Raw genomic sequence first — 23,461 nt, forward strand, 5'->3', positions numbered from 1 at the left:
GCTAGGCAAGCGCTCTACCACTGAGCTAAATCCCCAACCCCGCCAACTGGTTTTTGATCAATCAATAAAGATGCAATTGGCTAATGGCTGGGCAAAGGGAGATGGGACAAGACCTTTAGATTTGTTCGGGCCAGGAACTGGGAAAAAGGAGAAAGAGAATCACCACAACTCAGGGGAGATGGATGGGACTTAGGAACTGCAGAAGATAAAGCCAACCAGCCATGTGAGAATTCAGATGGGTGGTCACTGAACTTGAGGTGGCAGGGGAGGGTTTAAGGCTGCCAATGCAGGGGTTGGGGATTTAGCTCAGTGGTAGAGCGCTTGCCTAGGAAGCGCAAGGCCCTGGGTTCAGTCCCCAGCTCCAAAAAAAAAATAAATAAATAAAAAAATTAACTGGCATGCGTGCGTGCGTGCGTGCATGTTCCGTGCGTGAATCCCGATAGCTTCTGGGCAGGTGCATGCATGCAACCCACTGGAAGCCAAAGTGGTGTAGCTAAACTCACCACAACAAAACTTGGCAGAGCATCCAAGCATATATTTATTAGGGATAAATATGACAAAAGATATTTAATAGTATTGTGCTTAAAACTCTAAAGCTGAGAGACTACAGAGATGGCTCTTACAGAAAACCTGGGTTTGTTTCCCAGTACCCACAGCAGGTGTCTCACAATTGCCTGAATCTTCAGTTCCAGGGGGTCCAATGCCTCTGAGTGCTGAAGGCACTTGCATGCATAGAATACAAAAGCTCACACAAGCAGGCATACTTATAGAGCAAACGGCAAAGGCCAGGAAACAAATGCACAAAGGCCAGTCCAGGCTAATTAATTAATTAATTAATTAAATTAAAAAAAAAGAGCCAGGTGCCAGTCTGAGATCAAGCTGCCTAGGCCTCCTGAGTGCTGGGATTAAAGGTGTGTGCTGCTGCTACTGCCCAGAGAACTGTTTGTTTTTCTGTGATTGGTCAGGAACTCACTATGTAGATCAGGCTGGTCTAGAACTCACAGAAATCTACCTAATTCAGTTCTTTGTACTTGGCAAGCGATGGTCATGGGTGTATAGATCCCAGCCTGAGTCAAATGAGACCCTCCATCCAAAAAAGGGGAGGCAAGTGAGAGCTGGCTCAGAGATTAAGAGAACTTGTTCTTGCAGAGGATCTGAGTTCAGTGCTCAGTATCTACAAGGTGGATCTTATCCATCCATAACTCCAGTTCCAGGAGATGCTGAAGCCCTCTTCTGAATTCCTTGGGCACCAGTCACACATGATGTACATAGTCATACATGTACACAAAACATCTGTGCACATAAACAAATGTTTTAAAGGTGCTGAGGATATAGTTCAGTTGGCAGAATGCTTGGCTACAGAATGGAGCCCTGGGTTCGCTCTCCAACATCACACAAACCTGGTGTGGAGGTGCATGTCTGGAATCCCAGGGGAATGCAAGATCAGAAATTCAAGCTCATTGTCAATTACAAGTGGAGTTTGAGACCCCTCCCCCCCTACTCCCGTCATGTATAGCCCCGCCTCAAAATCAAAACAAAATAACAACAGAAGGGACAATGAGATGTTTCAACATGTAAAAGTGCCTGCTGCTGGGCATGACTACTTCAGTGTGATCCCAGAACCTACATATTGGAAGGAGAGAACCAATTCCTGCAAGTTGTCATCTGATCTCAATACCATGGCCCTTCCTTCCTGCACATGGGCATACGTGCACGTACAAACACACACACACACACACACACACACACACACACACACACACACACACACACACAAATAGATTTTTTTTTTTTTGGTTTTTTTTTTCGGAGCTGGGGACCGAACCCAGGGCCTTGCGCTTCCTAGGTAAGCGCTCTACCACTGAGCTAAATCCCCAGCCCAACAAATAGATTTTTTTATAGCCCAATCTTTTTTTTTTTTCTTTTTTTCAGAGCTGGGGACCGAACCCAGGGCCTTGCGCTTGCTAGGCAAGTGCTCTACCACTGAGCTAAATCCCCAACCCACAAATAGATATTTTTAAAGACTCTGAAATTAATATAGAAATGCAAATATCTCAGCAGTTATTTAAGATCAGTCTCACTGTGCACTATGGCTTAGCACTTTTCATGTAGACCAGGCTGAACTCAAACTCACAGAGATCTGATTGCCTTGAGCCCTCAGAGACCAAAGAGGGCACCAGATCCCTAGGACTGGAGTTCCAGGTGGTTGTGAGAGGGGCTGTGTGGTTGTTACGAGAACCTGGGTCCTCTGGAAGAGCAGCCAATGAGTGCTTTAACTGCAGAGCCATCGCTCCGGCCCCATGAGGTACATTATCTCAGCAACTACTTTACCAGAGATGACAAAAGTGCAGAAAATATGGCTGTAAAGCTAGGAGTCCATGTATCGGTGGTAGGGCACTTGCCTAGCATCTCTAAAGCTCTGGGTTCAGTCCCCAGTACCATAAGCAAACAAACATACATTGGGGCTAGAAATGTAGTTCAGTTGGTTGAGTGTCTATGTACCCTATATGAGGCTCAGGGCTTGATCCGTACATGAACCAGGAATGGTGGCACATACCTGCAGTCCCAGAACTTGGGACATGGAAGCAGGAGTCTCAAAAGTTAAGGGTCATATCTGACTACATATCAAGTGGGAGGTATATTATGGTTCTAGACGAACAAGACTGAATACCTATCTATCTATCTATCTATCTATCTATCTATCTATCTATCTATCTATCAAAAGAAATGCCTCGGGGTTGGGGATTTAGCTCAGTGGTAGAGCACTTGCCTAGCAAGCACAAGGCCCTGGGTTTGGTCCCCAGCTCCGAAAAAAAGAAAAAAAAAAGAGATGCCTCAGCTGGTCGTCAGTATATGGATTCCTGAAAGAAGTCGTCTCTAATGGCAGTGAAAAGATGGATTTGCCACAGAGAGTAAGGGCAAGCACTCGAAGAGAGAGCAGCTTTCTTCCTCCACATCCTTTATATAGGCTGCCATCAGATTAAAGATGTATTTTCCAACCTCAAAAAATCTGGATTCAAAGTGGATCTTTTGTACAGTGGTGGTGGTGAGTGCTTTTAATGCCAGGACTGTGAGTTGGAGGCCAGTGAATTTTAAGACAGTCAGGTCTACACAGAGAAACCCTGTTTAAAAAAAAAAAAAAGATGGCTCGGTGGTTAGGTGTTGTAAACTGCATGGGTTAGGGACTGACCTTTCTCTGGTGACAGGGAATGAAGAAATGACAGATGCCTGTACAGAAATGCTGGGATCATCAGGGTCGTGCTCTCCAGAGAGGTGCACCAGCGATCCAGAAACTCAGAATGTTCATTGGATATCACTGAACAAGGAGTCGAGTTTATTATATATAGCCAGACTTGAGTTAGTTGATCTTGGTAAGGGGTCTCTGTAGGACAGCAGTCTCAGGCTGCAGTCCTCTGTGAGGAGGAAGCTGTGGTTGGTACTTTCTGTACACAAGGTCAGCATTGGCACTAGACCACGGCCTTGCCATTCCTCTGAGCCTGACCTGAAGAGGCTTTGCCATTCCAATGAGCTTGAGGTATTGCAGTTCACGTGGCCACACTCCTGTCAATAACACACATCCACTCAGCAATTCGTCTACTCTCCAAAGTGAAGTGTGCAGTGAACAGATAGTTATGAGCTGCCATGTGAGTGAGTGCTGGGAATTGAACCTGTGTCCTTTAGGAAGAACATTCAGTGCTCTGATGCTCTGAACTGCTAAATCATGTCTTCAGCCCCTCTCCTTTTTTTTTTTCCTTGAGACAGAGTTTCCCTGTGTAGCCCTTGGAATCCTGGAACTCATTCTCTAGACCAGTCTGGCCTCAGACTCAGAGATCCTCCTGCTTCTGCTTCCTGATTAAAGGTATGTACTACCACCACTGACTTAAACTAATAACTTTAAAATATTAAAAAAAGAAGTAATGAGATGATCCACATTGTTATTGGTATGAAAGTGTATACTGGGTTGGAGATTTAGCTCAGTGGTAGAGCGCTTGCCTAGCAAGCGCAAGGCCCTGGGTTCAGTCCCCAGCTCCAAAAAAAAGAAAAGAAAAAAAAAAAGAAAGAAAGTGTATACTAAGACCACGAGATAATGCTATATTCCTTTAGAATGTCTAAATTAAAAGATTGACTACAGGAGCAGATGCAGAGACCCACAGTCAAACATTAAGTGGACCGTGGGGAAACCCACAGAAGAGGAAGAGGAAGGATTGTGGGAGCCAGAGGGAGTCAAGGACACAGGAGAACATGGCCCACAGAATCACTAAGCAGGGCTTATAGGGACTCACAGAGACAGAAGTGACAGTCACAGAGCCTGCAGGGTTCTGTTTTAGGTTCTCAGCACATATGCTGTGGTTGTTTAGCTTGGGGTTTTATGTGACTCCTAACAGTGGGACTGAGTGTGTCTCTGACTCTTTCACCTGCTCTAGGGACCCCTTCCCTCCTCCTGAACTGCCACATCCAGCCTTGATCAGAGGGTCTGAGCCTACCTGTGCTGTAACTTTTTCTTTTAAAGATTTATTTATTTATTATATATGAGTACACTGTAGCTGTCTTCAGACACACCAGAAGAGGGCATCAGATCCCATTACAGATGGTTGTGAGCCACCATGTGGCTGCTGGGATTTGAACTCAGGTCTCTTGGAAGAGCAGTCCACCCCTTGGTAGGATAGTCAGTGTTCTTTGCCGCTGAGCCATCTCTCCAGCCCTAGTCTGGCACCTTTTAAACACCCCTTTACTGTATGTTCCAAACATTTTACTTAATTTGCACAAGAGACAAGGGAATGATATCTGCTCACCTAGTGATTTATAAACGAGTTTGACATGGTGGCTTAAGCCCGTAATTCAAGGATTGTAGGAACTGCTAGAAGTTTGAGGCCAGCTTGGGCTACAGAGTGAGGACTTATCTGACAGAAAAAAAAATGTACACAAATATCCAGTTTTATTTGAGGTAGCTAAAAGTTGAAAATAATTCAAATGGTGGACATAGTCATCCATGAAGAGTGAGTAGGACAACCAATTGTGGTGTTCTTATGCACCAGAATGCGACTGAGCCATGCAAATACGTGAATCACGGTTGTGTGCAACAGGAAGAACGGAGCAAAGGCCAAGGAACTGCCAGGTCATCGTTGCTCTCTTCCCTGTTAGTTTCATGGAAGCATCTAACCGAGAAGTTAGAGCAGCAAGGCTGGTCCAGTCATACTCCACCCCAGTTCTACATCAGCCTGAACCCTGGCTTTTAGAACCTTTGAAGCTGGACGGCGGCGATGCACGCTTTCAATCCTAGCACTCAGGAGACAGAGGCAGGCAGAGCTCTGAGTCTGAGGCCACCCTGGTCTACAGAGTAAGTTCCAGGGCAAGCAGGGCTACACCAAAAGCAAACAAACACAACAACAGCAATCCCCCCCTCCACAAACCTCTGAAATGGGGTGATCCCATTGCTGAATGCGTTTTCTTGAGCCAGGTACATTTTGGGGCGTCCCAGGCTGTGATTTTGGGAAACTTAGCCTTCCTGTCCTAAGAAGGTTTTCATCTCGATGCCAGGTGTTTGTCTTCCTGAGGCAGAGGGATGCAGCTGACTCCTGATTTTTGCTATATTTTTGACAGGAGACTTTGCTTCGTTGTCCAAAGTGGCCTCTTGATCCTTCCACCTCAGCCACACAAGCGTTGGGATTACACAAGTGTGCTACCAGGCCTGTCTTTGCACTCCTTAATTCATCTTAATTAAATGGGAGAAGATAAGGTGGACTCTAAATCAGTGTGCGGATCGCCGGCGCTGCTCTGTCTGCAGGGATAAAGCGAAAGAATGATGATACGGAATGGTGGGAAACAGCTTGCTGACTCAAGGCCTTTGGTTTTGTGACTTGGCGTTGCTAGGGATTCAGGGTCGAGCCTCTGCTCTGCTCTACTGCTGACCTCTGTGCCCGGCCGGCCGTCTTTAGCTTTGATTGTGAAGAGTATTCTAAGTTGCCCAGGCCGGTCTTGAGAACCAGAGCCAAATTTTGAGGGTCTGGAGAGATGACTCTTGTGGGGTTTTTTGTCTGTCTGTTTGTTTGTGTTTTTAAAACAAAATCTCATTTGTTCAATTTTACCAATAAACAGATGCTGGGGTGAAAGGCTGCTGGCTCAGAGGAGAGAAAGCACCCAGCAGACCTCCCTTCTCAGCCGATGTCCCATCAGGAATCCCCCTCAAACAACCTCCTTCAAACACAATGTCCTTCCATTCTACCTCCTGTGCATCTCTCTATCTGTCCTCCTGACTCCCTCTTGTTATCTGTTTTTTTTTTTTCTTCTTTTTTTTCGGAGCTGGGGACTGAACCCAGGGCCTTGCGCTTCCTAGGTAAGCGCTCTACCACTGAGCTAAATCCCCAACCTCAAAAAGGAAGGTTTTAATTCTAGCACAGTAAAGCTATTTACAACAATGAAGCTATTTCCACTAACCTTTCCACAATATTTAGATTGGTTATTCTTGGCAGTTTAGGATTAGATATTTTTGAGTCTAAAGTCCTATATAATGTTCCTGTCAATCTCGTATGAATTCAGCAGTTTGAATGTCCTGAGCAGTTTGTAGTCCGAAGCTGACCTTTGGGTGTTGTTCATCAGTTCAGTGGCAATCCTGGCTAGGTAGAACACAGCCATCAACCCAAAGGGGTCCTCTGTCTGCACCGATCTGGTGGCAGAAGAGGCATGGGGCAGTTTTCCCCAGTGGTTAGCGGTACTACAATCCAGGTGGCTTTGTTGTCGCAGGGCCCCATCATCTTCTTGGAGACCTCAAAGGTTACTGTTAGGAATGGTCACTGTTTATTTTAGAAAATGTAAACATTTAAAAATACCATATTCAGCAGATCTCTGAAAGGTCTGAGGACCATAATCTGTCAAATACATCTAAGATAGAGAAATTTGTTACTAGTTTTACCCTTCAGGTTCAAACCTGAAAACACATACAGGAAGCTAGGGATAAAGCTTATTTCTAGAATTAGTACTCTGTATGACTGCTAGCATCAGGACAGAAAATTTTATATACATAATAACCTTATAGTTTTTTGAGATAGTATTTATACCTTAACTTTTAGAGTCAAATGAAAACCAAAAGACTATGAGATTAGTGTCAATAGAATAGCCCCTTATTTTTGGTTTTCCTCTGTCCCATACCAGGTGTCTCTTCTGATCTGAGACAGACATTTTGGATTTTCCTTTAACAAACATGCATAGGTTTAGAGGAGAGATCCATGTTTGAACGCTAGCTTTAATTTTTAATTGAAATGGGACCACATGAAGACCATTTACCATTTATGCCTGCAGAGGGCAGCAGAGACAAGCATTTGGGAATCGGTCTCGGTTGGTGGACCAGCCATTTAGTAGAATGAAGGGAAGGGTTTGACCCGGCTGACCCTCCCCTCCTCCGCCCAAATTGGGTAGTTGTCTGGTGGGAAGGCCCAAGGCTGGGGCAGGCGTTAGTCTGGAATTCTGAGCTGGGATATCAGGTCGGTCAGCTGGAGGTGGGCGATACAATTTGGCCAATTTACTTTTTTTCTTAGGGCAATCCGTCCTTTTTCTTCAGATGTTTCCCTTGTACAGTGGCCTCAGCTTCCTTAGTTGGATGCTTTTTTTTTTTTTTTTTTTTTTGGTTCTTTTTTTTTTTTCGGAGCTGGGGACCGAACCCAGGGCCTTGCGCTTCCTAGGTAAGCGCTCTACCACTGAGATAAATCCCCAGCCCCTAGTTGGATGCTTTTATTCTCCTGGAAAGATAAAACCAAAAGCAGCCCCAACACTAACTGTGGTGGGGGATTCCGTTTCTGGGGGTTATATTTTTCCTAGGACAAAAAATTGTTTTTTGTTTTTTTTTCAACAGAAAAGTATTATCTTTCAATAAAAATTTTTAAAATTCTTTTGAAAATTTGAAACTAAATATACCTTAGTATGTGTGGATAAATATACCTATATTCCCCTATCTCTTTATGTATAAATTCAAGGTTTAAGTGTATTTATTCTTAGATCATAAAGGATGTTCACTTTGAATTTCAGCCTGCCATTTGCAAGCAGCAAATGACTGTAATTCTTGTGTGCGTGCCTTTGCCTCCCTAGTGTTGGGAATTAAGGTGTGAACCTTTGCCTGACTGTAGGTTCCTCATAATACTTATTCTCATAGGGTTGTCCTGGTTAAATGTGGTTCTCCATTTCCCCTTAGTTTTAGTGTTAGGGGTAAACTTTCACATTGTTTGAATGTGCAATCTGTTGTTCTTATTGATACATTCTGAATTTGTTCCCTGGCAAATTTTGAATTTTTAGTCTTAATTAAACATGATGCCTGGGCTGGAGAGATGGCTCAGCGGTTAAGAGCACTGACTGCTCTTCAAGAGGTCCTCAGTTCAATTCCCAGCAACCACATGGTGGCTCACAACCATCTGTAAAGAGATATGATGCCCTCTTCTGGTGTGTCTGAAGACAGCTACAGTGTACTTATATATAATAAATGAATAAATCTTAAAAAAAAAGATACCAACTTGTCCACTATTTCATAATTTTCCATTATTGTCGCTTGCCAGAATGAGCTCCATAAAATTTGATGTCTTTGCCAAGATCTGCTGTTTTCACTCGTGCCTCCCATGACCAGATATCTTTGCCATTCACCTCCCAGTTGGTGGTTTTCTATTTTGATGACCTTGGTGCTAAACCACTGCACAGGAACCATGAGCTGATGACAGAGATTTTCCTTCTGCTTTCCTAGCTGTTTGTCTCATAGCCAACAGTGCTGCACGGATGCCGTGGTTCCTCCCTCAGTATCGACCATCCATTCCCCATCGATAGCTGCCATTTCCATTGGTGTGAGTTCCATCAGTGGTTGATGAAGCATCGATAAATCACGTGTTAGCCCAATGTTGCGATCTTTCCCTTGGTCCCCACAGGTCAATAGGTCCCTCTTTTTAGTCCCTGTTGACCTGCATTCTTTACTCCAATGCTGGCCTTTGCCACACCTTCTGCACTCTACACAAGGCTTCTTTTTGGATTATCTCTAGAAGAAACATTGTTTCTCAGAATGCCTTGCCTACAACCCCTTTCCAAATGACCTTGCTTACCACAATTAAAACATCTGGTACTTTGATTTATCTTAAAACTTTTAGAAATTACTTCTATCAAACTAGCATCATAGGAATCCAATATTAGCTATATCTCTAATCCATTCACCTATTGGTGCTAACCTTGTCTTTAAAGGCCCAACCACTCTTCTGCATTCTAAATTAACATTTTCAATAGCCAAAGATTCCATTAGTATTTGTTTGACTTCTGAATCTGAAGCTGTTCCATTTTTAGCTGAAGTCAATCTTTGCAAAAAAAAATCTTTGAGTGCTTCTTTTTTTTATATTTATTTATTTATTATGTATACATCATACAGCTTTCTGTCTGCATGTGTGCCTGCAGGCCAGAAGATGACCCCAGATCTCATTATAGATGGTTGTGAGCCACTATGTGGTTACTGGGATTTGAACTCAGGACATCTGGAAGAGCAGTCAGTGCTCTTAACCACTGAGCCATCTCTCCAGCCCCTTTGAGTGCTTCTTTTGGGCCGTGTATAATTTTAGTTAATGACTCAGCCCTCTTTCCTGATTCCTCAATCTTGTCCCAAGCATTTAAAACTGCTAAAAGCCAGCACCAAGGTGTGATCATCAAATTCAAGCTGCCTTTGTAACAGCATATTGACTGTCACCCAGCAACTGATTTCGAAAACTATTAATACGTCTAGCCTTATTTCATTGTTCTATGGCCCTGGCTTCCTCTTTCCACCATGTCTGCCATTGTAACTGTTGCCAAATCTTTCCAGTCCTGGTGGATAGTTCTGTTCTGAGTGGCCCATGAACTTAATATCTGTTTTACATAGGGTGAAAGTAAACCATATGAAAAGCAGCATCTCAAGTCTAATATGTTTCTAGGACTCCATTTAATTGCATCATGACCCTGGGGGTGCCTGTCATCTGCTGGTAGGTCTTGTATAGTAACTGGATAAATTAAGGTTAGTTTTCTAACAACCTTGGGCTGCACCTCTTCAGTTTCATCATGAGGTGGCACAGTAAGTTGTCTAAATTGTTCTGTCTGTTACTAAGTATTTTTACTTAATCTATAAGTCTTTCTTTCTTTTTTTTTCTTTTTTCTTTTTATTGGAGCTGGTGACCGAACCCAGGGCCTTGTGCTTGCTAGGCAAGCGCTCTACCACTGAGCTAAATCCCCAACCCCTCTATAAGTCTTTCTAAGGCTAGTATCTTATCAATCTTCTTTTCATATTTGGCACAATTATCAAACCATTTTCCATGTTTGGCACAAAACCCACTATGGCTGTTAAGGATAAAATATGAATTACTAGACTGATAATAACTATATTTTTACTTTTTTTAAAGATTTATTTACTTACTTAATGTATATAAGTACACTGTAGCTGTCTTCAGACACACCCAACCCCATTACAGATGGTTGTGAGCCACCATGTGGTTGCTGGGAATTGAACTCAGGACCTCGGGAAGAGCAGTTGGTGCTCTTAACTGCTGAGCCATCTCTCCAGCCCCCGATAATAACTATAAAGGAAAGTTTTTTTTTGGGGTTCTTTTTTTCCAGCCCCTAAAGGAAAGTTTTTAATATTATTTAATTCCGTCCTTGAGGACTTCCCAGGTATCTCACCAAATCTGATGGCATTTTAGTTTCTGCCCAGCTGGCATGATTTCTCTTTGCAATCATGCCACACATTAGAGCACCAACTTTTTAAACAAAATCTAATTTGCTCAATTTTACCAATGAAGACTCAGGAACCAGATGCCAGGGTGAAAGCCTCATAGCTCAAGAGGGAGAGAAAGCACCCAGCTGACCTTCCTCCTCAGCTGATGTCCCATTAGGAATTCCCTCTCTAGCTGTCTCAACCAACCTCTTTCAAACTCAATGTCCCTCCCGTCTACTTCCTGTGTTTGTCTATCAGTCCTGCTGACTCCCTCACTTTTTAATTTTTTTTTTTTTGGTTCTTTTTTTTTTTCGGAGCTGGGGATCGAACCTAGGGCCTTGCGCTTCCTAGGTAAGCGCTCTACCACTGAGCTAAATCCCCAGTCCCTTAAATTTTTTTTAAATAATCCTATGTTCACTTCCTGTCAATTGATTGCTTGCTTCACCTCTTGACCTATGGTTGACTTTATTTAATCCTGTTTAGAATATTTAAGCAGAAAGCTTTTGGATAAAGATGTGTGCTAAGACTGAGCCACACCACAATTAAAACCAGTTTTGTTTTGTTTTGTTTTGTTTTTCCCCAGTAAATAACACAATCTCGGTGTTCACAGTGTGATCAAATATCCTACAACATTTACTTCTTAAGAAGTAGTAGACTTGGGGTTGGGGATTTAGCTCAGTGGTAGAGCACTTGCCTAGCAAGCACAAGACCCTGGGTTCGGTCCCCAGCTCCGAAAAAAAAAGAAAAAAGAAAAAAAAAGAAAGAAAAGAAAGAAGTAGTAGACTCAACTTTATTGGGCTAGAGATGTCTCCCTGTCCTTAGTGTACCAAGAATTAGCGTTTGCTTAGACATGAAATGTGCTTTTTTCTCAGAAGAGGCCGCTGGCAACAGCAGTACTCTCTGTAATTCTAGTGCTCAGAAGGTGGAGGCAGAAGGATCAGACATTTGAGATCAGTTTGGTTACAGGTCTGGTTACAAACCAACATCAGTACCAACAACCTACCACTGAGTTGCTAAAAAGCTGGACATGGTGATGCTTGCCTAGAATTCTAGCACTTGGAAAGACATGGTAGGAAGGTCACAAGTTTAAGGCCAATTTAAGACAGGTAACTGACATATGAAGTTGTGTTGTCCTTGTTCAGCTGATGGTGAGAACTTTTGGTGTAGCTTGTGACATTCCCAAGAGACACAATGTCATAGCAAACTCCCTGATCCTCCAGCTCTAAGCCCTTCTATCCTCTGTTTGGCAATGTTCTCTGAGCCATAGATGTGGGAATGTTTTCTAGATATATCAAGTCTGGGCTTAACAACTCTTCATTGTGATTGATTGTGGTGTTCTGTTATGGTCTCTATTTCCTTGATGTGGAGTGAGGACTACACTCTAGGTAAAGTGTTTAATGGGTGTTAGGATTTATGCTGTTTTAGTAAAGTGATGTGTAGAGGAATTAGAGGAATTTTAATTCAGTACATGGCTGCCCTGGCAAGAGATCACATCCAAAGACCTTCCAGGTCTGTATGATTCCACTGGAATACAGTCATACTTTTTTTTAAAATTCATTTATTATATATAAGTACACTGTAGCTGTCTTCAGATACACCAGAAGAGGGCATCGGATCTCTTTACAGATGGTTGTGAGCCACCATGTGTTTGTTGGGAATTGAACTCAGGACCTCTGGAAGCGTAGTCCGGTGTTTTGTTTTGTTTTGGTTTGTTTGTTTTTTTATGACACAACACTAGAATCTGACATGGAGAAGTCAGTGTAAACAAGGTATGTTTCTGCTAGACTTCTCTCATCATTCTGAAGACAAGCACTTTTTTTTTTTTTTTATTAACTTGAGTATTTCTTATTTACATTTCGAGTGTTATTCCCTTTCCCGTTTTCCGGGCCAATAGTCGGGTGGGGTGTTCTTAACCGCTGAGCCATCTCTCCAGCCCCACAGTCATACTTTTAATCCCAGGAGACAGAGGAAAGCAGATTTCTGAGTTCAAAGCCAGCCTGGTAAACAGCAAGATTGAGGTAAGAAAAGCAAGCTTAGGTCCATTAAAGAAAAGCTTTAATCCCAGTATTCAGGAGACAGAAGCATTCTGATCTCAGAACTCCAGTTCAGTTCCCTTCAGTCAGGTCATGGAATTCAGAGGCAGTTTTACCAGGAGAGTTTTACAGTCAGGTTGAAGAGAGAACAACCAAGACACAGGTAAAGACAAACAAATAGAGAATGAGAAGAAGCCAGAAGATTAGAATAGATTGCCAGAGTTTGTTTAAAGCTAATCAGAGCAATTCATTAAACAGTAGAAAGAAACCAGTTTGAATCAGTCAGCTTGGAGAAAAGTTTTAAGCCAGCCAGCTGAGTTGAACCAGCCAGCCAGAGTTCAGAAAGAACTAAAACAATTACATCAGGTGAATAAAAGATTCTTTTACAGTGGTGCTTGCAGGTTCATGTCCTTTCACATAGTATCACCAGGACCTGGGGGGGGGGCAGGGCAGAGGAAGGAGAGAGAGAGAGAGAGAGAGAGAGAGAGAGAGAGAGAGAGAGGAGACAGAGAGAGAGAGGGACAGAGAGAGAGAGGAGACAGAGAGAGAGAGGGACAGAGAGAGAGAGAGAGAGGAGAGAGAGAGAGAGGGACAGAGAGAGAGAGAGAGAGAGAGAGGAGAGAGAGAGAGAGAGAGAGAGAGAGAGCGAGCGCCATGCTGATTTTAGTCAAACAAATGACTTAAATATTCAAGCCTGGTATTATTCAGGAAATTCTGTTTCCTCAGGACTGTGTGAGGTGTTGGTAACTGAACTTTGGACTTAACTTTCTGGAGGGCTAGCCCTAAAAGATTAAGGGAGCGCCTCATTCATAATAATGTGGTTGATACCACAGAGCAGTGTCTTCATCCCTGCCACAAACGTATATTTATTATATGCCAAAACCTCTTATTTAGTTTTTAAGTGAATTTTATTCTGTGAATTATGTCAGAACGTAAGCATCTCTGTAAGGTAGCAGTCTGGGCTGGTTTGTTTTCTGTTAGAAGAATACTTGCCTACATGTTAAGGCTCTGTTTTCTAGATTCACTTAAATCTCCTTAGCAGTCAAAGCTCTTTAGGATATTGAAGTGGCAGCCAAGCATAAACACACAGCCCTCAGAGAAGGGGATTTCATAACTTTGGAAGTTTAATCTCCACCATGACAGTTCTTAACTTCTTTATTTATGCTTGTGTGAGGAGATCAGAGAGCAACTCTCAGGTGTGCTCCAGGGATCGAACTTAGATCGTCATGTTTGTCCACTAGTGCCTTTGTCTGCAGGGCCACCTCTCAGTCCCTAGCTTCGTTTTATTAGAAGTCCCACCACACTGAGCAGTTTTTCTTCAACTTTACTTGTTTCATAACAAGTTGTCCAAGTGCCTATGATTTTGTCAAGATCAATGCTATGCTTAGGGCCACCAAGAACCGAGGCCCTGCAGCTCGTATCCCTAAAGGAAAAAAAAAAAAAAAACAAAAAGAAAAGAGAAAGAAAAAAAAAGAAAGTTTTGCAAATGACCTTTGGAAAGAATCATTTCCTTTTTCATAAACTGAAAAAGGAAGTGCGCTGAAGTCGCAGGGAACAGTTCACTGCTACAGGCAGGGTCTCCACGTGGGCAAACAGAACACGGAGAAAGTCGGATTCATTTTCTTAAATGTCTTCCAGGCGACTAGCTTGCCCATAATAAAAATGGACTCTCCAAGTCCGAAGCTCGTTTTTAAATCAAGCACAGCAACCATTTTTACTAAGGGAAAGGGAGCAAGACCGAGAGTCGCTCCGCACTCCTGTCACAAAAACGCCAGATGCTTTAAATTACCGAGGATCCAATCGGAATCAAGATTTCTCACCGGAACCGCAATACCTCACGGCCGGAAGAGGGTGTGCGTCAGCGCGTTGGGCGGAAGTGGCGGGAGGGCGGTGGTGGGTAGTTGGCGGGTGGTTGACTAGAGCCGGCCGCCATGTCCGCAGGGAGCGCGACACATCCTGCCGCTGGCGGGTAAGGGCTTCGCGGGCTCGGCGGGGGCAGCGAGCACGGGCCGGGGCAGGGAGGCCGGCGAGGCTGCGTGTTGGGGGGCACAGGCCCTCAAGTAGGACGTATCCGTATGCTGAGGCCGGGGTTCTGGAGAGAATGTTGAGCAGGCCTCGGGCTCCCGGAAAAAGGCCGGCCGCGGTGCGAGGGAGAAGGGAACTCAGAGTGTTTTAGAAGGGCGAGCCAAGGAGAAGGCAAACGCAAGAGGAATCCAAGCCGAGCTGAATCTTTGGGTGGAAGTGACTGGAAAAGAAATGTTTCGGCGGGGGATCGAAAGATGTGGGAATCTGGGGAATGTGCCAGAGTTTTAGATACGAAATTCGGTCATGTATATGGAACATGACAGGCGAAATGGGATAGAGTGTACGACGGGAACAACACAAAGGAAGGCTTTAGGCCCTAGTATTTTCCTTTTCCTACCTGTAGGCGCCGCAGCAAATGGGATCAGCCGGCTCCAGCGCCGCTTCTCTTCCTGCCGCCAGCGGCCCCAGGTGGAGAAGTCACCAGCAGCGGGGGAAGCCCGGGGGGCGCCTCCACCGCTGCTCCTTCAGGAGCCTTGGATGCCGCCGCCGCCGTGGCCGCCAAGATCAATGCTATGCTCATGGCCAAAGGGAAGCTGAAACCGTCTCAGAATGCGGCCGAGAAGGTATTCCGAGCGCTAGACGCCCTGCTCTTTTGTAATTTTTACCCCTTCTTTTCACCTTTCAGTTGCGTAATCATTGGGGTTAATGAAGGAGAAAACAGAGTGAAGATTAGGTTTGGGAGTCTTTAGATGATCCCTTGTTAAATTGTTCTTAGAAGGCAATGGGCTTTGGTTTTTCTTGTTTGAGACAGGGACTCTATATACATAGACTAGGTTGGCCTGCTCGCAGAGATGCCCCTGGCCTCTGTCTGTTGCTCAAGTGTTGTGCTCCATCATCACATCCTGAGGTCAGGCAGTTTTCTTTTCTTTTTTTTTTTCCTTTTTTCGGAGCTGGGGACGGAACCCAGGGCCTTGCGCTTGCTAGGCAAGCGCTCTACCACTGAGCTAAATCCCCAACCCGAGGTCAGGCAGTTTTAATTGGTCTAGTTACCTTGTTTTGTTTTTCAAGACAAGTCTGTGTAGTCTTGGCTGCCCTGGAACCGTGGTCTGGCTTCGAACTAATGGACAGAGACCCGTCTCTGCCAAGTGCTAGCTAGAGTAAAGGCATGCGCCACAAGTTCTTTGTGCTTACAAACTTAACTCTGGATTTTTTTTTAAATGGATATTTAAAGCAATATGTTTCTGATAACATGAAGTTCTGGTAAATCATGTCAATGTTTTAAAAACACTTATTTGTATATGTGTCTCGAGTGTCATAGGATTTGGGGCTTGTTTATGTGAGGGATCTAGGGATTGAACTGAGGTCATCGGGCATGGCAGTCAGCCCTGAGCATCTTGCTAACCCTCAGTTGAGTGTGTTAGTATGTCACGTATAAGTGTTTGTCAACAGGAAATGCCAGTGCTGTGGTGAATGTAGGAGGTCAGAGGATCGATAACGTTGGTATCAGTCTTTACCTTCCACTTTGCTTGAGTCTCTGTTTACGGCTGTGTTTATTTTAGGCCAGGGATAATTCCTCTCAGCCTCCCACCTTGCTGTTAGGGGCATTGATAGGATAGATGCAAAATATCAGGTTTGGCTTGATCCATGTGTTTTGGGAATTAAAACTCACATCCACATGCTAATGTGGTTATCACTCAAGAGCTAAAATAGTTTTTTAAAAGTCTCGTAGCTGGACAGTGGTAGGACATGCCTTTAATCCCAGCACTCAGGAGGCAGAGGCAAGTGAATCTTTCCCTGTCTCTAAAAAGGGAAAAAAGCAAGCAGCAAAAAAAAGTTATCTCTAATTAAATTTAAATATGTATTTTAATGATTAAATACAATTAAATATGAGTTAAAAATGGAGAACTAAGGTGTGTTTTTATCTTGGGTAAGTTGAGTGTATTATTTGGTTATTTTAGTCTATTCTCGGTGTAATTAAATTTTCAAACTGAAACCTTGCTTTGTTTATAAAGAAAAGACTTGAGGTGCTGCAGAGACGGCTCAGGGCTAAGCACTGCCTGCTCTTCCGGAGGTCCTGAGTTCAATTCCCAGCAACAATATTGGAGGCTCACAACCATCTGTAATGGGATCCAATGCCTCTTCTGGTGTGTCTGAAGAGAAAAACAGTGTACTCATACTAAATAAGTATTTTTTAAAAAAAGAAAGGAGTTACATAAATACGCTTCCTAGAGCTTGAATGAGGTATATGAGTTGTTGTGTGTCTTCTTTTTACAATTTACTCCATAAACAGTCAGCACATTGACCTGTGAAGCATAGTACCTCTGACCTTTTGTCGGTAGTTTCTATAATGTCATAAACATTTATTAGGTAGCTGGACAGACTTGGTAGAATGCCTGCTGCTCACACCTGAGGTATGAGCTCGATCCTGTCACACATAAAATGGACACAGTGAGTGGTCATCTATAGCTACATAGCAAGTTTCAGACCAGTCTGGGTTTCATAAGATTCTGGGGTGAATAACAAGCCTTGTCTAAAAAACAAAAGGAAAAACAAAACAATCCCACCCCCACCCCCAAATCAAAGTTTTTGTTGTTTATCTACAAAGTGCTATCTGCCCTGGAACTCTACAGGCTGACCTTGAACTTACAGGGGTCCTCTTCTGCTTCATATTCCCCACAGTGCACCTCCCATGCTTCTGCCTCCCTAGTGCTACGATGGGAGCTTTTTAAATTAAGTCTCTATCATTTAATTTTATTATGTATATGAGTGTTTTTTTCTACATGTATGTGTGTGCACTATGTTATAGTCTAGTGTCTGATCCTCTGAAACTGAAGGTCACATATAATTGTGAGCTACCATGTAGGTAATGGGAACTAAACCTAGGTTGTCCTCTGGAAGAGCAGTGAGGTGTGTTGAGTGCCGTCCTCCCATTCCCTCACTGCCCTCAGCCCCTGTTTTTCTGTATCCCTGGCTGTCCGTGAACTCTTTGTAGACCAGGCCAGCCTCAAATTCACAGGTTCACCTGCCTCTATCTCCCAAGGGCTGGGATTAAAGGCATGTGCCACCATACCTGGCAGAAGTCAGTGCTTTTAACTGTCAAGCCCTGTCTCTAGCCACTGGTTGACATGTTTTATAAAAATATTTTTTAAAAGTGCACACCCCCCCCCCCCATATCTGTATATATGTGTATGTATATATGTGTTTATGGGCACAGGTGCCATAGGACTGTTTTGTTGCTGGAGTCTGACCTTTTGTCGGTAGTTTCTATAATGTCATAAAGATTTATTAGGTGGCTGGACAGACTTGGTAGAACGCCTGCTGCTCACACCTGAGGCTTATTTGGGCTTTTTGTTTGTTTTTGTTCTTTTGACTGAACTCTGATAGATCATGTATGGCAAGTGCCTTTATTAACTGAGCTTGCTGGTTCTATAATGTCATTTAAGTGAGGTTTTATTTCTATTTTATACCATTTGTGAAGAATATCCAGATAGAAACGTTTTTGTTGGTAGGCAAAGAAAAAACAGAAAGTAGGTGGGACTTGAGATAGCTGTAAATGAGACAACTAAAATCATTATCAAAGCTTTTATTTTCATTTATTTCTTCTATTTTGTAGCTTCAGGCTCCTGGCAAAAGCCTAACTAGCAATAAAAGCAAAGATGATCTGGTGGTGGCAGAAGTAGAAATCAATGACGTACCTCTGACGTGTAGGAACTTGCTGACACGAGGACAGACGCAGGATGAGGTGTGTGGGAATTGGGGCACTTGGGTGAGGGTGGAAAGTGAGTTCAGAAAGGTACTTCTGAACACAAGGATTCCTGAGTGGGTCTGGATTTGCTGATTCATTCTCATTCTCTCTCTCTCTCTCTCTCTCTCTCTCTCTCTCTCTCTCCTTTTAAGGACTTCAAACTCAGGTTAGAGAAACCATAGCATGAAAAGGAACTGTAGTCATTCAGGAAAAAGTTGAGGGTTTTATAAAGACAAATCATAAGACTTAAGACATGGGAAGATTATGTGTAAGGAAATAATAAAACACAGAAAGTGACCAAAAGAATTACAAACATACCTCTCTGGGTTTGATACAATCAAAATTTCAGATAGAGAACAATTTATACTTGGTGAAATAAATGGGAGAAGTAGTCCTCTACTCAATTGAAATACCTTAATACTACATTATAGTTTTGTTTTGAATTTTATAGTTACTATATACTTGTGGTACCTTAGTGCTTGTGTACCTTTTTTTTTTTTTTTTTGGTTCTTTTTTTCGGAGCTGGGGATGGAACCCAGGGCCTTGCGCTTCCTAGGCAAGCGGTCTACCACTGAGCTAAATCCCCAACCCTCTTGTGTACCTTTTAATAGAATTTATCTTTTTTTAGATCAGTCGGCTTAGTGGGGCTGCTGTGTCAACTCGGGGACGGTTCATGACGACGGAGGAGAAGGCCAAAGTGGGACCTGGGTGTGTATACTATGATTTGGGGACAGACAGGATGTCCGTGACTTGCTTGCTTTTCTTAGGTAACCTGTACTAAGAGTGTTTAGTGCTGTTCTATTCCACTTCATTTTTTTTTTTTTTTTAGAAGGCTGGGCAATGGTGGTGCCCTCCTTTTTTTTTTTTTTTTTTAAAGATTTATTTATTTATTATATATAAGTACACTGTAGCTGTCTTCAGATACACCAGAAGAGGGCATTGGAACTCTTTACAGATGGTTGTGAGCCACCATGTGGTTGCTGGGAATTGAACTCATAACCTCTGGAAGAGCAGTCGGGTGCTCTTAACCGCTGAGCCATCTCTCCAGCCCCACTTCATGTTTTTTTAAAGATAAAAACTACGAATGTGCATGATCCGATTAATACTTAAAACATTTGTGTGAACTGGGGAGAAATCTCAATCTCCAAAGTGCTTGTAATGAAGAGGACCTGAGTTTGAACATCCAGTAGCAGGAGCCTGTGTCTATAATCTCAGGTTTGGAGAAGCTGAAAAAGTTCCCTAGGGTTTCCTGGCAGCCAGAATAGCTGAATTGGTAAACTTCAGGTTTCAGTGAGAGACCTAAGAATGGCCATTCTGGGGGTTGGGGATTTAGCTCAGTGGTAGAGCACTTGCCTAGCAAGTGCAAGGCCCTGGGTTCGGTCCCCAGCTCCGAAAAAAGAATGGCCATTCTGGTCTAGAGATGGCTCAAGGGTTAAAGAGTACTTGCTGCTTTTGAAGAAAACCTGAGTTTAATGCCTAGTACTACATGGTGGTTCACAACTGTTTGTGGGCACTAGGTATGCATATGGTCTACAGACCCATGTGGATGCAAAAGGCCTATACACATATTTTTTTTTAAAAAGAACCTTGAGGCATGAGCACTGGCTTTCATTGTATCCTGTACACAGGAACAGAATCACACGCACAGCAACACCTGTTTCTCTTTCCCATAGAAATAGTCTCCAAGTGTCAGGTATAGTAGTGAGCACCTTATGCTTGAGAGGCAGAAGCAGGTAAATCTCTCTATGAAGCCTTGTCTGTGTCATGAGTTCCAGGACAATCAGTGCTATCTAGTGAGACCCACAGATGGGTTTGTACTGTGTTATAAAACCTATTCCCATCTCCCACTGGAAACTGAACCTAGTAATCTAGATACTAACTAACCACAGGCTCAACCACTGAGCTAAATTCCCAAACCTTTCACATTTATTTCGTGGCCCTATAATAGTCACAGGCTATAGTTATCTATAGTTATCTAGTTAATCTCAGTTTTAAGTTTCCCTTCTATTAATTAGTATGTAAGATCTCTTTATACTGTCAGTGTCCTGCTCCCCCCCCCAGCTGGGGACCAAACCCAGGGCCTTGTGCTTGCTAGGCAAGCGCTCTACCACTGAGCTAAATCCCCAACCCTATACTGTCAGTTTTAAGACAGGGTCTTTTGAAGCTCTGACTGTCCTTGAACTTGATATATAGCTGAGTGTGACTTTGAACTCCTGATCCTTTTCAGGATCCATTTCAAAAGTTCTGGAAAGAGAGGGAGAGGGGAAGAGGAGGGAGACTGTGTGTGTGTTAATTCATGCATATAAGGAGGCCACAAGTTGACATTGGGTGTTTTCTGTTACCTACCTTCTTTCTGAACCTCCACAGCACTATTTTAATTAGACTGTCTGGCCTGTGAGTCCCCAGGATCTATACCCCATCCAGGGCCTGGCTTTCATGGTATTTACATTTAGTTCCTTCTGTTTGTGTGACAGGCTTTTGTCACTCTGAGTCATATTATTAGCTCCCTACTCGCTCTTATATGTGTAGGTGTGTAAATCCCTGTACAGACATGTGAATGCCTGAGTGTCTGTCTTTTTTCTTTAAAGGTTTGTTTATTATATGTGTTGTTCCTCGAGCTGTTTCTTTGTTGTGTACAGCAGCTGAGAACCAGACTGAAGTTCTCTGAAAGAGCAGGAGTGGCTTGTAACTCCCCTCCCCCCAGCTACATGGTCTCATTACATAATTTTGGCTGTACTAAAACTTAAGCATATAGACCAGATTGGTCCCAAACTTGAGGTTCTTCTGCCTTCCATTCCTGAGTGCTGACATTTAAGTGTGTGTGCCACCATGCCTGGTTCTAATAGACATTTTTAGGGTAGGTTCTCTATGGGCCTCAGACTCGTTAAGTAGGCCAAGTTGGCTGAGCAGTGAGCCCAGGGAATTCTCCTTTCTTTCTCTGCTTCCCCAATATTAGGATTACATACCTGGCTTCTCTAAAATGGGTTTTAGAGAATCAAATTCAGGTATTTTACTAACTAATCTTATCTCCCTAGCTCTGGGATCAATCTTTCATATTTGTTTTTACAGAGATCGTCCATTGTATCTTCATGTTCAGGGACAGACACGGGAGTTAGTAGACAGTAAGTAATTTTTGGCTTGTGTGACTTCTTGCAAGCAAAGTACAAAACTGACAACATTATTTACTGTCTTTGATTAACTGCTGTTTATGAACTTTGTGGAGATGGGAGCTGCATTATTTGTGGAATCTAAAAATTGAGTTAAATAATGGTACATTGGACATTAGCTCATTCTTTGGGATAGTTACTTTATTTATCGTGGTGCTAGATCTCAATCCTAGGGCCTCATGAGTGCAGTGTAACTACTCTGTTGACAGAGTGGTATTTCCAGCCCCCTTGTGTGGTATCTTACTGTCTGTAATTTTTCCCTAGGAGCTGTAAACCGAATCAAAGAAATAATCACCAATGGAGTAGTGAAGGCTGCCACAGGGACAAGTCCAACTTTCAATGGTGCAACAGTCACTGTTTATCACCAGCCAGCTCCCATTGCTCAGCTGTCGCCTGCTGTTAACCAGAAGCCTTCCTTCCAGTCAGGAGTAGGTTTTGGCAAGAGGTTGTTGGTGCTATAAAAATGACTTTGCACAGTAATACATAGGAAGAAAAACAATTCTGAAGTTCCAACCTGAGAACTACCTGCTTTTTTATTTTTATTTATTTATACATATTTTCTTGAGGCAGGGTCATTGTTCAGTAGTTATGACTGTTTGGGCTTTGGAGTTAAAAGTGTGTAAGCTGTAAGTAGTCTATAATATTATAGACCAATTGTATCTAAGTAAAAGTCTTCATGTTGATAGGATTTTAAAATGAAGGGGCAGCTAGATTAAAGGGCTTATTTGTATAATGTGAAAACAGTCGTAATTTGCATTTGAAAACTGTTAACTGGAGGACCAAGAAGGCGGAGTCTGATGAAGCAAGACTTTGCTGATACACTCCTCCTAGACAAAGGGGTGGAGAGAGCAGCCCTTATTGGAGAAAACCACAGGGCTCACTGTACTACCCAACATTTCCAGTACTGCCTTTACTAGTTCTTATTGAAGAAAAGTGGGTATGCGTAATCAACACTGTATTCTGGGGTGTGTGTGTGTGTGTGTGTGTGTGTGTGTGTGTGTGTGTGTGTGTGTGTTGGGGGGTGGTTATTCAAATAACTGCTGACTAGAATCATTATTTTGTAGGTAAGATAGAGGTATATGAAGAGTTTTAGGTTTTGTGGTACTGATTTGGTCAAGCAAAGCTTAGAATGCTAGACAGTACTCTTCCCAAAACTCCATAAGTTCTTCTCATGTACCTCAGAATAGCCTCAGTAACCTTGACTTTGGTTGTTCCTACCTCTACTTCATGAGTGCTAGAATGTGTGCTATTGTGCTTGTTTCTTTATACAGTGCAAGGGTCCAGCCCTTGCACTGGGGCCATGCTAATTTTCTCTGTATCGTTCCAGTTTTTTAGTGAATGTGCTGTCGGAGCGAGCACAGCTCCACAAGTGTTAAGACTTCATTACAATATAAGTTTCATTGCCATAGTCTTAGAGCAAGACCGGTATGTGGTGGCATGTCTTTAATCCCAGCCCTTGGGGACAGAGGCAAGTGGATCTCTCAGTTCTACTAAATGAGTTCCAGGACAGCCAGGAAAACAAAATAGGGTCTTAGGGGCTCCTGGCTAGATGTCAACTCTCTGTAACAAAGGATGACCAGAAACTTCTGATCCCCCTCTTCCACCTTACATGTCAGGAATTAGCACCGAATGCTACAATGTCCTATTTATGTGGTGCTAGGCAAGCACTCTACCAATTAAGCTATGTTCTTACACACCAGAAACTCCTCAAAAGCTGGACATGTGGCAGAGGCCTAATTCTGATTAGCATCTGTTGCTATGAGAGACACCATGACCAAAAGCAACTGGAAGAAGA

The 23,461-nt window shown here is 43.2% G+C and overlaps 1 protein-coding gene, 1 long non-coding RNA gene and 2 other non-coding genes across 10 annotated transcripts in view; 3 read left to right on the plus strand and 1 right to left on the minus strand.

Annotated features, from left to right (window-relative positions):
* The first annotated feature begins 2,851 nt into the window (after positions 1 to 2,851).
* On the plus strand, positions 2,852 to 8,489 carry LOC147996349 (uncharacterized). The gene is made up of 2 exons (XR_015676378.1): positions 2,852 to 3,859; positions 5,602 to 8,489. It is a non-coding gene; the product is annotated as an uncharacterized LOC147996349 (long non-coding RNA).
* Positions 8,490 to 14,601: 6,112 nt separating this feature from the next.
* Khdc4 (KH domain containing 4, pre-mRNA splicing factor) overlaps positions 14,602 to 23,461 on the plus strand; it is a 28,508-nt gene continuing 19,648 nt past the window's right edge. For 5 of the 7 annotated variants that reach the window (XR_015665548.1, XR_015665549.1, XR_015665551.1 and 2 more), the window contains exons 1-6: positions 14,602 to 14,698; positions 15,158 to 15,377; positions 18,368 to 18,496; positions 19,128 to 19,207; positions 21,569 to 21,621; positions 21,931 to 22,094. Coding sequence is in view for 1 of the 7 variants with exons in the window: in NM_001399238.1 (NP_001386167.1) it covers positions 14,661 to 14,698; positions 15,158 to 15,377; positions 18,368 to 18,496; positions 19,128 to 19,207; positions 21,569 to 21,621; positions 21,931 to 22,094 (684 nt within the window). In the remaining 6 variants the exon portion in view is untranslated. 7 annotated transcript variants of the gene reach the window in all.
* Positions 22,437 to 22,564, plus strand: Scarna4 (small Cajal body-specific RNA 4). The gene has a single exon (XR_015679265.1).
* On the minus strand, positions 22,916 to 23,025 carry Rnu6-632 (RNA, U6 small nuclear 632). The gene has a single exon (XR_015678888.1). It is a non-coding gene; the product is annotated as a U6 spliceosomal RNA (small nuclear RNA).

Source organism: Rattus norvegicus, chromosome 2 (genome assembly GCF_021556685.1).
Source record: "Rattus norvegicus strain SHRSP/BbbUtx chromosome 2, alternate assembly SHRSP_T2T, whole genome shotgun sequence".
NCBI classification, from domain to species: Eukaryota; Metazoa; Chordata; class Mammalia; order Rodentia; family Muridae; genus Rattus; species Rattus norvegicus.